The 16,600-nt window shown below is 44.6% G+C and overlaps 1 protein-coding gene across 4 annotated transcripts in view; it reads right to left on the bottom strand.

Moving 5' to 3' along the window:
* The window catches only part of FGGY (FGGY carbohydrate kinase domain containing), a 540,059-nt gene that overhangs the window by 263,077 nt on the left and 260,382 nt on the right, over positions 1–16,600 (bottom strand). For all 4 annotated transcript variants that reach the window (XM_075556875.1, XM_075556868.1, XM_075556883.1 and 1 more), the window contains one exon: positions 13,237–13,365. In XM_075556875.1, the coding sequence (XP_075412990.1) occupies positions 13,237–13,365 (129 nt within the window). The remainder of the gene's footprint in view (positions 1–13,236; positions 13,366–16,600) is intronic.

The raw sequence follows: 16,600 nt of genomic DNA, 5'->3' as shown, positions 1-16,600 counted from the left end.
TGATCGCATACCGAACAAACAAAAGCGACGCAGGTCTAAGTAGGGAGATGATAGCGTTGGCCACTGGAAGGACTCCCCAGCCCGAGCCACCAGCCTGTAAGCTAAGCAGCCATCACAAACTCTGTGCATCACCAAAGAACTCATAACCGCCGGCAGCGCCCTTCATCTCCTGGATCGTCAGTTGTCCAAATATTAAAGTAAAGCAAAAATAGCTGCCCCGCCCTGAGGTTGTTGTTGGGTGTGTAGGTTGTTGTTGTTTTTGTTTGGTGCTGTCGAGTCGAAGCCTATGAGAACAGAACAAGAAGCTACTCATCTTCAAGGTTGTTCTTACGTGTGAGCCCATGGTTGCAGCCACTGTGCCAAACCATCTGGTAGACAGTCTCTCTCTCCTGCTACCCCTCCACTCTCCCGTGCATGATGTCCTTGTCCAGGGAGCGGTCTCTCCTGAAAACATGCCCAAAGTAGGGAGATGAAGTCTTGACATTCTTGCCACTAAGGAGCGTTCAGGCTGTACTTCTAAGAGAAGTGTTGTTCGTTGGCAGTTCAGAGTACTTTCAGCATTCTGCTTCAACGTCCTAATTCAATTCGGCTTCAGTTTTCCAACAGTGGGCTATTAAGTGCCAACAATTTGGTTCTGACTCCTATCTACCCTATGCACAACAAAACGAAACATTGCCTGGTCCTGTGTCGTTCTTATCATTGCTGTCACGTTGGAGCCCACTGCTATGGCAACTGTGCCCATTCATCTCAGTGACTGTCTTCCTCTTTCTCACCAATCCTGCCATTCATTGATTCCAATGCATAGTGACTCTAAGTATCACTGCCACGGCTGGCTCTCAATCTCGACACTCGGAGACACCTTCATCATCCTTCCCTGGTGTGGCGGGTGGGTTTAAACAAACAGCCTTGGGGCGAACAGCCAACACATCGCTCAGAGTGCCTCTGAAAACGTGTCAAAGGACTGAAAAAATACCTGCCTGGAGCGCAACAGAAGGCCCTCAGATACCGAGTGGTTTCATTATTACAAGCTTTTAAAGGAAACTCCTAGGAGCTTAGCGCATATTGTGATAAGACAACAAGGGTCTCTCTTGTGCGACATAGGCTAGTTATTCACCTATTTCACAGCCACCTCTGACACTGACTGCACCCATTACTTGAGAGGTAGGGGGAGGAATGGATCCACACTGGAGGAACCAGTCCACTGTTTTGTTTTTCCTATTTTGGAGATGGTTTGCACAGGAGGTGCAAACATTCAGCTGCTAACCGAAAGGTTGGCAGTGACCGTCTTTTTAGAGGTACCTTGCAAGAAAGCCCTGGCATTCTGATTCTGAAAAATCAGCCCTATGGGACACAGTTGCCGTCTCATACACAGGGGATATTATGAAGTAAAACTGATCCAAAAGCAACTTAAAAATACAGCTTTATTTGAATAGCATATATATATATATTTTTTTTGAATAGCATATTATCTACCACTCTGGTATCAAGCTCATTCCAACCCAGAGCAACCCTTCATAAGGTTCTGAGATGGTGAATCTTTAGGGAAGCACCATGGTTCTTCTCGGGAATGCTGGCGAATTTGAACTGCTGAGGGCGCAATGAGCAGCCCGACGTCACCAGGTAGCATCTTCAAAACTCACATGCATTGCTATTGCGTCCATTGGAACTGCTGACTTTGCGGGCAGCAGCCCAATATGCAACCTGCTGCATTACCAGCACTCTGGGTCTTGTCTTAGGGGGAGGAAAACAGTTTTTGACTCATTCAACTTCAACTTTGACATTACTTCTCAGGGGAGTATTACCTTAGACTATTTCTTGTCTATTTTTTTTATCCCTGAGCCTTGGTTTACTCATATGCAAATTAAGGAAATTGGTATAGAAAATCTTTCAGCAACCTTTTAGTTCTAGTTCTAGATGATAACTCATTATCCAAACAGGAGCATGTCTATCTCACAGAAAATGCTATCATTCCATGGGGAGTGCACAGCTGTCTGTCCTGAATTACCGGAGATCTCCAAATTGAGGGGGTGGGGGGTAGGGGCAGTTGGCTACAGCCAAGGTCTTGCATGCCTCTCTGGCTTACTGTCCACAAAGTACCAGACTGCTCTCCCAGCGAATACCTGTCCTGCCTGGTTCACAGAAGGACAGGGCTTAAAGACAGCCGTGGGACTGGGAACAAGAACCTAGAGTTACCCTTTCCTGTGTCCCCTCTCTGCCCCTCACCACATGGGCTGCCTTGTCAGTCCTCACAGCTGCTGAGCTTTCGGGCAGCAATGGTTCTCATTAAACCAAACCTCAACTTAAAACAATAAACCTACCATCACATTAGCAGATTCCTGCCTGTCTTCTGATCCGCCTCTGGGAACTCCCCAAGCTGCCACTGCGCTATCTGCTCTGCGACTGGCACCGCTCTTCCCCTTCCAGCTATAACGCGGTGGCTTTATCATCTGCCCTGATTCCTCCTTCATTTCACGCAGACTGCTAGCCCCCTGGGACCCACCTTCTCTTTTCTGAATAAGATCCTGCCTGCCCTCAGCTCTCAGTCCACTCTTGGGCCCTGGCTCCTTCTCAGCATAAGTCCTTGTTTGGTCCGATTTGCCTATGACTCAATAGCTCATCACCATTGCTTCTGACTCCAATGTCAATTTGTCTCCCCCGGGCAGTCTTATGTGGCTACCAGGTAGCATCTCCCAGACTTAAAACTCGACCGCAGGTCCCACATCAAACACTCAGACTCAAAACCATTGCAAAGTGGAGTCTAGAAATCATGATATATATAGATATAGATGATATAGATATAGATATCTCTCTCTATAGAGATATGTTTATATAGATATCAGCAACATATATATGTTGCTATCATTTCGTTGGCTTAATCTTGAGTGACAAGCATCCTAGAATATGACACATTCCCTACGTGAGATAGAAAAGGACAGTGAAAATGGTGGCACCCAGAACACGGCGGATGCAGCCCAGGGCACTGAGCTGCACGTGTGGAAATGGTTGACACGGTGTACACTTTCACCCACACTGAAAAACATTTTAAGAAGTGAAATGAAAATAGAAATCTATATTCTTTGATGGTTCCCACTCCCAGATTCTGCAAACTCTGTTTCTGATTTTTTGAAATCCAATCACATATATTTTGTTAATGAGTTCATAGATTTTCTGTAGACTGACCATGCATTCTGGATGGGGGACATACACAAGTGTATATGATTTGGAGGAAAAACTGAAGGGAAAAAAAGAACAAAAACAACATTTTTGTTTGTCTGTTAATATTTTTCTGTGTTTTCAGTCCTGGATATCCAGTACATCTATACAGACAGTAACTGGACACACAGTTCCCTGCAGGTATGGCAGGGGAGGTTGAAGGGAAGTGGGGAGCTAATAATGATGGGTGAAAGAATGAAGAAAATGTTCTAGAGTTGATTGGGGTGATGTGCTTAAATTATTTAATTATATGATATATGAATTATGTCAATAATACTCTTGGGGGATACAAAATCATACCTGGATACCTGAATCAGGATAAGAAAAACCGAAGGTAAGAAATAAGCAAACTACTGAGCTATTTGCAAATTGTTTCAGAAACCTAGAGTTTAGACTGATTCCTTTTTTTAAGGAATGAGATTAAGTTAAGGGAAGTTTTCACAGTGAAAGCACTATTTAACCAGTGTGCTGAAGGATGGGTGGAATTGTCTAGCAGGCGTGGGGGTGGGTGGAGGCGGGGAGGGCAGGGCCCTCTTCAAAAGCATGGACAGCCAGCACCCAGGCAAGGACTCAGGGTGCATGCGATGCGTTGAAAGGATAAGCAGCCCAGGGTGGCTGGCCGCTCAGTAAGACCGATGGAGTGGAATTCACCTGGCACTCCCTGCTCCTTAGTCTTCACGTCTATGTTATTATCTCACAACTGTTTCTCTGACCTAGTTTCATGTCAGATAGCAGTGCACAGATATGCTGCACAAGACCCTTTACAGCAGTGGTTCTCCGCCTTCCTAATGGCGCGACCCTTTCAGACAGTTCCTCATGCTGTGGTGACCCCCCAACCATAAAGTTATTTTCGTTGCTACTTCATAACTGTCATTTTGCTACTATTATGAATTGGGTGACCCCTGTCAAAGGGTTGTTCGACCCCCAAAGGGGTCTCGACCCACAGGTTGAGAACCGCTGCTTTAAAGTGTTAAAAAGCAAAGATGTCACTTGGAGAACTAAAGTACCACTAACCCAAACTATAGTATTTGTAAGGGCCTCCTCCATGGGTGAAAGTTGGCCACTGAACAGGAAGACAGAAGAACTGACCATTTTAAAGACGGTGCTGGAGAAGAATATGGAAAGGGCCACGGGCTTCAAGAAGAATAAGCAAATCTGTCTTGAAGGAAGTGCAAGCAGAGCGCTCCTTTGAAGCAAGCATGGGGAGACTGTCTCACGTACTGTAGACATCCAAAGTGGTCGCAACCACGGGCTCAGAGAGAGACAATTGCCTGGGTGGCACAGAGCCGGGGCAGTATTTCCTTCTGCTGTCTCCAAGGTCACTAATAACCAGAGCAGACTTGACAACAGCTAATGACAGCAGCAATCTCTCAGAAAGGTTATTTTCACAAAACATAGCTGACAAAGCATTTGACAGGTGAGTGAAGTCCTGAAAGTGGGTTGCCTCTCAGACTCTACCCAGTGGGTGGCTGCTCATCAGCTGGTGATGGAGAAGAGTGCCAGGCCCAGCCAAGAAGAGGGCTTCTCCACCTCAGCCCTGCTGAGACTGTGGGTCAATAACTCTTTCTGCACGAGTCTGTGCATCACAGAATATGAAGAAGGGTCTCTGGATTCCATTCACTAAGTTTCAAGTAGCAGCCTCATCTCCAGTTGTAACAATCAAAATGGTCCTTTGTTGTTCTTAGGTGCCCGTGACTCATTTCTGACTCCCAGTGACATGATACACCACAGAATAAAATTCCACCTGGCCCTTTGCTATCCTCACCACTGTCCTGATGTTGTGGCACATCAGTGCTGTGTCATCCATCTTGTGGATGGGCTTCCTCTTTTCCACTGCCCCTCTGTATTACTGTCACGAGGCACTGCTGAATGTCCTCTAGGAATGATGTCACTAATGATTGAGAAGCATCAATATTCCAGAAAGGAGCTTTGGAGTCCAATTTGAGTTGATGGAAGAGCTTATTATCCTGATGGGAAATAACCTATACCTGTGGGTGATTGTGAGGCCAAGCGCTAGCAATATGTGAGCTGCCACATGGAGGCATCAAGTCCTGACAGTCAAAGTGGCAATAAGTGTGGAGGGTCTGATGGCTTTTCTTAGTCACGCTCTGGTATTACTATTTTATTATCAACACCTACTTGAAGTAACAAGCAGCTATGAGTAAATAAATTCTACTTGACCAAGAATCAATAAGGTGGGAAACACTGCGATCCTTTGGCCAGGCTTTTCCTTAGGATCCCCCTGTCTGATCCTTCAGGCCTGTTTTGGGCCCCTCCTCTGCTCCTCCTACTTGCCACATGTAATCATAATGGCTCCTTATTTACCTATTTTCTCATCCAGTCTATGAAGTCCCTGAATTTAATCCTCTGTCTTAAAGTGTAGTCACTCGGTGTCTTTGTGAACAAGTAAAGTGGGTTATCATTGGATATTTGTTGAAACTCTTCCTACATTATTTCTTTCTTGAGGAAATCCATTCGTGGTCGAATTTAAGAGCAGTTTGGACCACATTTGAAGACACTGCACCCCTACAGCACATGGTTAGAAGGGTGTGCTCTGGATTTCAACCCTGAGTTCCCACTCTCGGTTAGGCATTGTAGTCATCTATGGAGCAGGTGGACTACAGACCGATAGGCTTCTTCCCTAATTCAGTAGGTCTAATTCACATGGTCACAAGTGGAACCAGGGATTTGTAGTTTCACTAAATCCCCAGATGATTACAAGAACTCCCAAGTTTGGGAATCCAAGATTTAGATGGTTTGAATTGAAATCATGCATCAATCACTAATAATGTGCCATTGGGAAGTCACTTAGACTTTGAGGATGTTCCTAGAAATGATCATATAAAACAATCGTAGATATAAAGGAGCTTCGAAAATTAAGTGTGGGAAAACAGATCATTAAAATCTAGCCCTAGTTCTGTCATTCATAGACTCTGAACCTGTTCCTTATACAGCATGGGGACACAAATATCTGTCCTAGTTCCACAGCAGAGTTGCTATGAGAAAATTCTATAGTAAATACAGATGTCCTTCCTATGTCAGAAATTTATAAATACAAGGGACTACTGATAATAAATGTGTTTCTTAATCAAACATGTTACATTTGGTAATAGAAATGCTGCTAAATTAAAAGTCCCCCAAATCAGGCTAACCAGAGTTGTTGCCAATCCACTCTTGTCTTCTAGAACTGAGAATGGTGAGACAAGAAGTTGGCAGGCATTATTGCTTACTGGAACCAACCATATTTTGCTCTAAGGAAGGCATGGACAAGACCTCTTTTTGTGACTTGCTAAATCGGTTCTTCTGCCATATATATATATATATATATATATATATATATATATATATATATATATATATATATATATATATATATATATATATAATACAGAAAGAAATTGAAAATCCTCATTTGGGTTTGATTCTACATCTCAGATTAGCAATTTAGGCCAATTCAACCTCTGGCCCAGATGAGCAATTTAAATCAATTCAACATCTGGCCCAGATGAGCAATTTAAATCAATTCAACATCTGGAGAATAAGCCAGTATCTGAAACCAAAGCTTTATGCTAAACCTAGGCATGAAATTTGCTGTTTTTTATAACCTGCTAAGTGGAATGGAATAACAAAGAATACAGGTTTCTGGAAATCTAGGAGTGGATTAGGAGAACTGGGCTGGGTATACCTATTGTAGAAGAACAGCAGTCTCAGAAACAAAGCAGATACCACACCTTTCAGCTGCAATGGTCATCGTTCATGAAGGGAATGCCATCCATCCATTCACTCATTTATAAATTACATATATGGAAGGGTCTCTATTATTCAAAGTACTATGTTGGCTACTGGGAATATAGTGCTTTCTCACCGAGAGTTTACAAACAGAAATGGAATTCAACTAAATGTCCATGCACGAAGGTAAATGATACATGTAGTAACGGAGGCGAATGCAAACATAGTGGAGACAAGGGGGAAATAAGTTCTTGAGACACCGTGAAGGAGTCAGGGAAGGCTTCCCAGAGGAGGTGGCCTCCGACTCATGCTTTGCTGGATCATCAGGAACTGTCAAAGACATAACAGCAACTGGGAGGACAAGGCCCTGAGTTGTTATTGCCTTTCAGGATAGGCAGCGTGCAGGAGCCAAGAACAGACTTGGAACAAAGTTAATACAATTAATACTATTTTTATAAGCTAGAAAAATATCAGCAGCAGGAGCCCTGGCCAGAACCACCCCCACAAAGTGCAAACAAAGCTACTCCGCTCTTCTGGCTATCTGCTGCAGAACTTGCTAACCGGCACCTTAAGAACAAAATGTTCTTTTATCTTAGATTTTCTTATTCCCACAGAATCCTTCCAGAACCGGGAAGAGCATGCATTGAGTTTTACTTGCTTCTTTGATCTTCTCCTCCAGCCCCAGGCTCTCTTTAGGCTTGAGAGTCCAGGACATCACACTAAAACAAATGGGGACCCTTCCTCGCCATCAGAATGTGGGGGCCAAGGCAGGTCATGCCAGGGCAGCAGTGGATGGGCCCATCATTGTCAGGGCTTATTTGTGAGAAGCCTGCATGCCACTCAGTGCTGACCTCCAGCTTAGGTTCTTCCCCTCCCAATCTGGGCACCTTCTGAACCTGGAATTCAACTAACCAGTTCTTGAAGTTGTTTCTGGCCACAGCCTACACAGAATCTTAAAGGCGTGCATCCCGCACACTGTAACAGAGCACGGAGGATGGAAACTGAGCACAAATTTCCAGGAAGGCGGATGGAGTTGAGAGTTCTTGGTTTCTTCTCCACCTGCCTGACCAAAGGGGAGATGGCTCTCCTGGTGGTCATTCGATGAACTTTCATGAGAAAGCTCCTGCTATCTGTCAGGCCTTGTGGTTGAAGGAATGAGCAAACCACAAAGCGAGGCATCATCTTTGTTTGCACACTTCGTGCTGAGCTCTCTGTCAGTTGCTACGTACACGACACCGTCAGTTCTCATAGCAGCCGTGTAAGGAGAGCATTGGTATCACTTACTGCAGAAGAGAAAACAAGCGCAGAAAGAGACGTGATGTTTGGCCCGTGGTGCACGGTGAGACAGAGGAGGGATTTCAGGCCAGGTGTTTGGAGTCCACACTAAAAGCTCTCATCAGTGTCACGATCTGGTCCTTGTCCCAAGCCGATACAACTGAGTTACAAAGATGTAAGCTTAGGGAAGCAGCCAGAATCCTCTCCTGCAGAAAGGACAGGCTTTGTCTGATTTACTCCCTGATGATCAACCCAGTTCTTAGAGCAGGATGAACAAATTGGATCATCCTGGACCCACATCTGTAATGAGTACCTCACTGGGCAGGCAGGTAGACGACCTGTTCAGCACTCTGTTCTGTTCCATATCCTGATTTGGACCTAGGTTATGAGGGAAATGAGATGGAATGTTGATACAAAGATTTCAAAAATCTTTTTTCTGAATTGTGCATACAGTGAAAGAGAGGAAGGTATAAATTGCGTGGACATTGTTCAATCTGACTTAAAAAAATTAGTTTCTGTCAAGTGTAACTCATGATGACCCCATATAAGAGGGGATATTACAAAAACAAACAAACCCACAATTGCGCTGGGCAGAGTGGAGCCTATGTACTAAGCATTTTTTCCCACTACACAGCACCAAGCAACTCTCTCTCAATTAGTTCACCCAGTGGCATCACCTGGGAAGGTTCTCTCAGGTCACAGTGAGTTTTTTTGTAAAAGCAGTTTCACTTGAACCTTGTTTCTTGTGAGGGCCAATATAAGAGAACAGAGTGTGGCTGTGAAATTTTGTTTCCTGCTCGGGAAAAATGCTGCATAAACTGTTGTGATGTTGAACACAGCTTACAAGGACAAAACCATGAGAAAACCTCAAGTGTACGAGTGGTTTTTCCCATTTCAAAAATGGTGAAAATGTCCATTGAAGACAAATCTCATTCTGGATATCTGTCGACTTCACGAATGGACAAAACTGTTGACTCGTCAACTTGACCAGGTCAGACTGTTACTCCAGCTTTCTATTTAGAGGTTCTGAAAAGATTGTGTAACAGTGTGCAACAAAAAAGGACTGATTTGTGATAGATGGGGGACTAGTTTGCCACCATGACAATGCACCTGCTCACACAGCCATCTCTGCATGCCTCTCTTGTCTCATGCATTTGACTCACGTGACCTCCTTCTAGGTGACGTCATTTAGTTTCCATTAGTGCAGAAGAACATGAAAGGGCAGCGATTTGAAGACGCAGACGAGGTAAAGAAAATAACAAGGGAGATGCTGTCCACCATCCAAACAGATGAGTTTGAAAAATGTTTCGAAGAATGGAATCACAGATTTGACAAATGCACTAAGTGTAATGGAGAGTACCTTGAAGGTGATAACGTGGTTTTGTAAAAACAATTTAAATACATAACTTTGAAAAAAAAGGTTCAAGTTTTCCTGGGGGGTAGCCCCTCGTATGCCAAAGCAGAACTGGACTCCCTCCAGTGTTGATGACTGATTTGTCAGCAGTAGATTGCCAGGCATTTCTTCTAAGTCACCTCTGGATGGAGTCAAACCACCAGGCTTTCTGTCACCTGGCAGCCAGGCATGTGGACTGTACCACTCACCGTCCTATGACCTCAGAGACACGTTTCTGTTTCCAGCCAGTGCTGTAGTTCATTACAACCCAAGGTCCGTAGTCCATCTTACTTTTGGCAAACACTAGAAAAGCTCACTAACTTGTAGTTTAACAGGGACTGAAAAGACTAATCAAAAACTTCAAAGGGCAAAATGCTGTCACTGGGCACTCTGGTTGAAGAAAACAGTGTGTGTGGTGGTGGTGGTGGGGGAATGTCATTTGATGAGCTGGATTTCTCCCAGTACAATACAATTCAAGAGACACTGTCAGAGTGGGCCCCAGTGCTAGGGGCCAGGGAGGAAACAGACCCCCCTGATGGAGTGCACAGTGAGTCCTGGAAGAAGGGAGGGCTGTGCTTGGACATGCCCTTGGGAGCGGTCTGGAAGGAGGCCAGGGTACCTGAGGCTTCCCAAGGTGCAGTGTGTGATGGTCTGAGCCAAGTGCCTATCACCTGGGTGGGGTGGATGATTAAAACTGTCACCCCAGAGACAACTGGAAAAGCATTACATAGAAAGCATCCATGGCCTTGACCATGATATAGAATGTCAGGATTTCTGGGGAACGGAACATTCCATGTCTGTCTAGACCACAAGTTCTCACTGTGCTCCGACTGAAAAACCCAAATCACGGTGTTGCACTTTGAAGGCACGCACTGCTCACACGGCAAAAAAGCTTACAGAGAAATTATCTCATCTGCAATTCTGATTAAATACCATTCAATCAACCTGCAGGTCGTTTTCCCTTCCTCGGGCACTAAGTTAGATCCTGAAGAAATGAAAGAAGCTAAGTATAGACCCGCTCCCATCTCAGGGAGAGGGATCCTTCCTCTGGAAGTCTGTGGACAGAAGAACAGGATCCTGTTTTATTCTCTGTTAAATAAGGAAATAAATTAGCCTTCACTGTACAGGGGAAGACCATTCCACTTTCTTCTCGCCTTAGAAGGCTGGAATTAACAAACACCAAAAGATACCAGGCGTAGGGCTCTGCATGAGATGGAGAATACAATGTCCCTGCCCCCAAGGAGCTCACAGTCTAGGACGAAATCAGCAATTGCTACACAATGTGGTCAGTCTTCAAGGGGGGCAAGAAAAATACTGACGAAGCACAATTTTGAGAACCCTTCCACCATTCCATGTGAATACCGGAAAGCAGGTAAGAAGAGCTTGGTCTTCCCGTTACAGAAGTGATCAGTCAACTGGAGGGGTGGAGAGCCACGCGTCTCAGCCAGAGAAATATGACCTGAGGTTTACATGCACAGCCAGTGCTCTGGAAGCATGACTGTGTGCCTCTGAGAGATAACTTGGCCTGAAGTACAAGCTAGAATATATTTTAAAATGTTTGAGCCATAACCCACAGTAAGACATTCATTTTAATCAGAGCCCAGTATACACATGCTATCATGAGTTGATTTGAGTCCCCTGAACAATGAATGTTTTAGAATCCTAATTCCTATATTTGTAGATGTAATCCCATGTGGGAATAAAGTTTCCTTTTTATGTTACAGAGGCCACATCAGTGCTGAGTATGTCTTCAGATAAGGGAAGTCCAGATGGAGGGAAGATGGATGGTCTCCATCTGAGGAATGCCACCCAACAGAAGAATATTGGAGCTACAGGAGCTGAAAGAAATCTTCCCCAAGAGAAGACGGAGCTCGTGTCCTGAGCTCAGATTTCCAGCTTCCTGAACTGTGACAGAATGAATGTCTGTGAATAAAACTCACCCAGCAACACAAGAAAACTCAGTCGCATGCACATATACAGAAAATGGAAACATACGTTGTGCTAAACCAGTGGTTCTCAACCTTCCTCATGCCATGACCCTTTACTACAGTTCCTCATGTTGTGGTGACTCCCAACCATAACATTATTTTTGTTGCTACTTCCTGTCATTTTGCTACTGTTATGAATTGGGCGACCCCTGTGAAAGGGTTGTTTGACCGCCAAAGGGGTCGCAACCCACAGGTTGAGAACCGCTGTACTAAACAGTGCTCCCCGCATTAGCAGAGATCTGCCCGGGTGCGTTCTACTCCGTTACAACCCATTCTATTGGGCTCGACTTTGAAACTCCGTGATGAGTTCTTGAATTGTTCTCATGGACTATGAACCGTCGTCGAAACACACACACACACACACAGAGAGAGAGAGAGAGAGAGAGAGAGAGAGAGAGAGAGAGAGAGAGAGAGAGAGAGAGAGAGAGAGAGAGAGAAAGGAATATGTGGTTGAAGTGAAAGAACAGCATCAGAATACGATACTACATGAGAGGCGAGAAAGAATATGGAATCATATGTGAATGCATAAATGACTCATTTGAGGGTTATTTTGGGTTATTTCTTCATGAAATCAAGAGGAAAACAGGAAAAAAAACAACAATGATGTATAAAACCCTTTGCCCTGAACTTTGACTCACAGAGGCCCCTTAGGACAGAGAGGAATGGCCCCATAGGTTCCAGACTGTAATCACTCTGGAGACAGACTGCCTTACCTTCCTCCTCCGGAGTGGCTGGGCGTTTAAACAGCCCATCTTGGGATCAGCAGCCAAGCACTTAACTACTGTGCCACCATGGGCCATTGACATCAAGACTACAAGCAACTAGTGGAATATTGAACGTAAGCCAAATATCTTAAGAAAATAAATCTATTGTACAGTATCTGGAGCGCCGTTGGAAAAAACAATATAGGTGAATACACAGTCCTCACACAGCTAGCTAGAAGTTCCTTTACCCTTGATGGGTTTCCAGTAAACCGAATGGCCATCCAAATATTTATGCTCATCTTTTTTCTTATTATTATGCATTTACAGGTTCTTAAAATTATATATAGATTCTGCTTTGACAGAAACTCCTGGAAGTCTATGCAAATGCCTGTTTTTAAAAAACAAAAACAAACACCCTGCTGTGGAGTCAGTTACAGCTCATAGCTGCCCTAGAGGACAGAATCTCACTCACTGTCACCGAGACCATGACAATTCATAGCGACCCTGTAGAGCAGGGTAGAACTGCCCGTCAATTTGGAGACTATATCTGTTTACAGGGAGTAGAAAGCCCATCTTTTTCCCTGGGAGCAACTGGAGATTTCTCACTTCGGACCTTTCCTACTACAGCCCTCTGTGTAGTCACTATGCCGCGTGGGCTCCTCTACTGCACAGAGGAGAACTGCCCTTTGGGGTTTATGAGATTCCAATGCTTTCCAGGAATAGACAACTTCATCTTTCTCCCGTGGAGCATCTGGTGAGCTTGAACCTCTGACCTTGTGGTTAGCAGCTCAACATGTAACACCCTATACCACCTTAAATAACCAAGCCTTGTCTTTTGCTTTGTGTGTGGGCAGGGGGTGGGGGTGTCTTAGATGCTCAAGTTTTGCCTTGTCACACAGTGTTGTTTGTCTGTGGGCACAGGGGAAGAAATTACCTAGTCCGCCTGCATGAGCATCAATGAGTGAGGATGCCACTGCGATCCCAGGGGGAAGTCCAAGGTCTTTTGCTGCCTCTGGTGAGAGCCCATTTCCAAGAGGAACTCCAGGAGGCAATACTTGGTTTCCTGGGTAGACAGGAGGAAAAACAAACACCTGTCAGTTTGAAAAACACAAAAGCAAACAGAGTTTTTCGTAAGAGAACCTCTCAGCCCCCTCCTTCCTCCTCTGCATTTTCTCAGCTTCACAAAGATAAATCATGCCTTTGTCGCCAAGAATCCCTCTGCTCACTTGGTGGTGACTTATGTCTCCATCTGTGGTACCTTTGGGTCATGCTCACAAAGCCAGGAGCTCTAGTGCATTTCTCCAGACTGAAGAAAGATTCCATTCCGGAGACACTGAAAGGAACGGAAACACAGTGGGCTCTGGAAGGGAAGGCAAGGATGCTCCAACTGTTTGAAATGGGCTTTCTGGCAGAGTGGCTCCACCAGCAAACTGCATGCATGCACACGCGCGCACACACACACGTATTCATACACACTCCCTAGTGAGTATAGACTCTAAGGCGGTTGAGAAATTTTACTCTTGCAATTGCTTCTTGCCAGAGGATAAAGGAATCTGATTGTCCCAAAGAAGATGTTTTTGAAAGCTTTTTCAGCTGACAAAGAGAGCCGAGGCTAAATTTTGCGAGCTGCTGCTTGCACCACCATCGAATATAATTTGAATGATGTTCTTAGGAGTTACGCAATGCAGTGACCCTGATATGTCAAGTGACCTTGAATTCCTGCAGTCAGGCAGGCCTTCCAGTGAAGAATTTATTGACGGGCTTGTGCTGGGTGGGGGCTGTGGGCTGTAAAAGGCCGTTCTTGCCCCCAACCTCGTTAGAGAGACCAGATTAGGGCACTTAGAATGATGCGAGACAGCAAAAAAAAAAAAAAAAAAAAGAAGAAATGATCCATCTGCACCCAGGTGTCTAATAGAGGCTGAGTTCTCCCTCCTCTTCCTGCCACCGGATCCTGTAATCAGTGTTTCTGCAGTGCAGAAGGGAGTAAGGATGACCCGTATGTAGGCTGACATCTCTCTGAGACCCAAGATCCTAGGATTCCAAAAGTGAGGTCAGTGCCTTGCTTGGTGATGTCTCCTAATCAGTTAGGGAAGGCAGAATGAGCCACAGCTCCTTGTGCCTGCGGTCACAACAGGTTGGAGCTCATTGCAGGGCAGCTAGGTTGTTACCTGCTCCACAGAGCTCTAGGGCAGGACAGTGGTGCTTCTGAGGATGAAGGCCAGGGTGAAGGCTGGAGGCAGGCCAAGGGTGATGGTTAAGACAACCCCCTCCAATCAGAACCAAAGCAAATGCACCACCATTTCTCTCCTTGTTAAGTAATGGACTTCTGTGGATCACTGGATTTACAGAGTTTAGCGAATAAGAAGGGCTATTCCGAGCCCTGGAGCTCTGATGTCCGGGGTGATAACCACTAGGCACCCGGGGAAGGAGCACTAAAGGCTGGCTAGAGTGGCTGGCGGACTACATGGGTATCCATTTATTTTAATTAATTGGAATTTACATTGAAAAAAGCCCCCAAACATCTGATAATCAATTTGATTGCTGAAAACCTTAATTGAGTCTCGAACAATATGGATCGATGAACTTGCTTTTTTTAAGCTTCTTCTGGTTGGCTGCCATCAAGTCGATTCCAACTCACAGCAAACCCCTTGTACAGCAGAACAAAACACGTCTGGTCCCACACCAAATTCACAATTCATTTGGTTGGATTTTATGAAATGAGGCAAATCTTTCTACTGAAAGTGTAGTATCAGAATTGAGTGGTATAGATGGTTTGCACTTAGTTGCTAACCCAAAGGTTGGCGGTTTGATTCCACCCAGTGGTGCCACTGTGAAAGATCTAGTAATATAGTACTGAGAGATCCTCGCCATGGGACCCTGGGTGAGCAGCTCTATGCTGGAACACACGAGTCACCAGGAGTCCAAATCGACTCTATGCCAGTTCTGTTTTGTTTTAGTATGCAAAAAAGAATGTACAGTATCTCATCAATAAGTTGAATATGGTTTATGTTATTTTTATTCTTTTAAAAATTGTCTGGTCTTTAAAAAAATCATTTTATTGGAGGCTATTACAGCTCCTATAACAATCCTTACATCAATTGTATCCAGTACATTTGTACATATGTTACCACCAATATTTCTAAAACAATTTCTTTCTACTTGAGTCTTTGGTATCAGCTCCTCTTTCCCCCCCTATTTTCCCCAAACTCTAACCCTCATGAACCCTTGATAATTTATAAATTATCTTTATTTTCATAATTTAAACCATCTGCTGTCTCCCTTCACCCATGTTGCTGTTGTTCAACCCCCTGGGGAGGTGGACATCCATCATTGTGATCAGTTTCCACTTTCTTCCCCTTGTCCTTCCACACCCCCCCCCCTACCTTCATGGTATCCCTACTCTCAATACTGTCCCCGAGGGGTTATCTGTCCTGGATTCTGTGCGTCGATTACTCTATCTGTAGCAATGGACATGCTCCAGTCTAGCCAGATTTGTAAGCTAGACCTGGGGGCATGATAGTGGGGGAGGAAGCGTTAAAGAACTAGAAAAATGTTGTGTGTTTCGTTGGTGCTAAACTGCACCTTGGCTGGCTCATCCCTTTCTTGTGCCCCTTCTGTGAGGGGATGTCTACAGATGGGCTTTGGCTCTCCATTCCAACACCTCTTGTTCATATCAAAATGGTCATTTTTTTTGGGGGGGTCTTCTGATGCCTGATACCTGATCCCATGGACATCTTTTTATCACATGGGTTCATGTGCTTCTTCCATGTGGGCTTTGTTGCTTCCTTGTTTAACTTCAAGCCTTTATGACCCCAGACGCTATATCTTGTAATAGCCGGGGTACCATCAGCTATCTTCACATTGTCTTATGTACCCTTTTTGTCTTCAGTGATCTATTGGGAAGGTGAGAATCACAGAATGCTGGGTTATTAGAAAGAAGAGTTCTTGCATTGAGGGAGGACTTGAGTCGAGGTTCAATGTCTGTCTGCTACCTTAATATTTAACCTATAGATATATGTACATAGACCTATATCCCTATCATTACATATTTATACATCTGCATATGCCTATGTTTAGACCTCTATAAATGTCCTTTACCTCCTAGTTCTTTCCTCTACTTCCTTTTATATTCCATCTGTCCCACTATCATGTTCAACCTTCATTCCGCTCTGTACTTCCTCTCGGCTACCTTGCACTTGATCGGACTCCACCAGGCATTCTATGAACTACATGTTTAAACAACTCACTGTGACCTACAGGGAAAAAGAGAACTGCCCCTATGGGCTTACAAGACTTTC

The sequence above is a fragment of the Tenrec ecaudatus genome, chromosome 1 (assembly GCF_050624435.1).
Source record: "Tenrec ecaudatus isolate mTenEca1 chromosome 1, mTenEca1.hap1, whole genome shotgun sequence".
Taxonomy (NCBI): Eukaryota; Metazoa; Chordata; class Mammalia; order Afrosoricida; family Tenrecidae; genus Tenrec; species Tenrec ecaudatus.
This window is presented reverse-complemented; position numbering and strand designations above follow the sequence as displayed.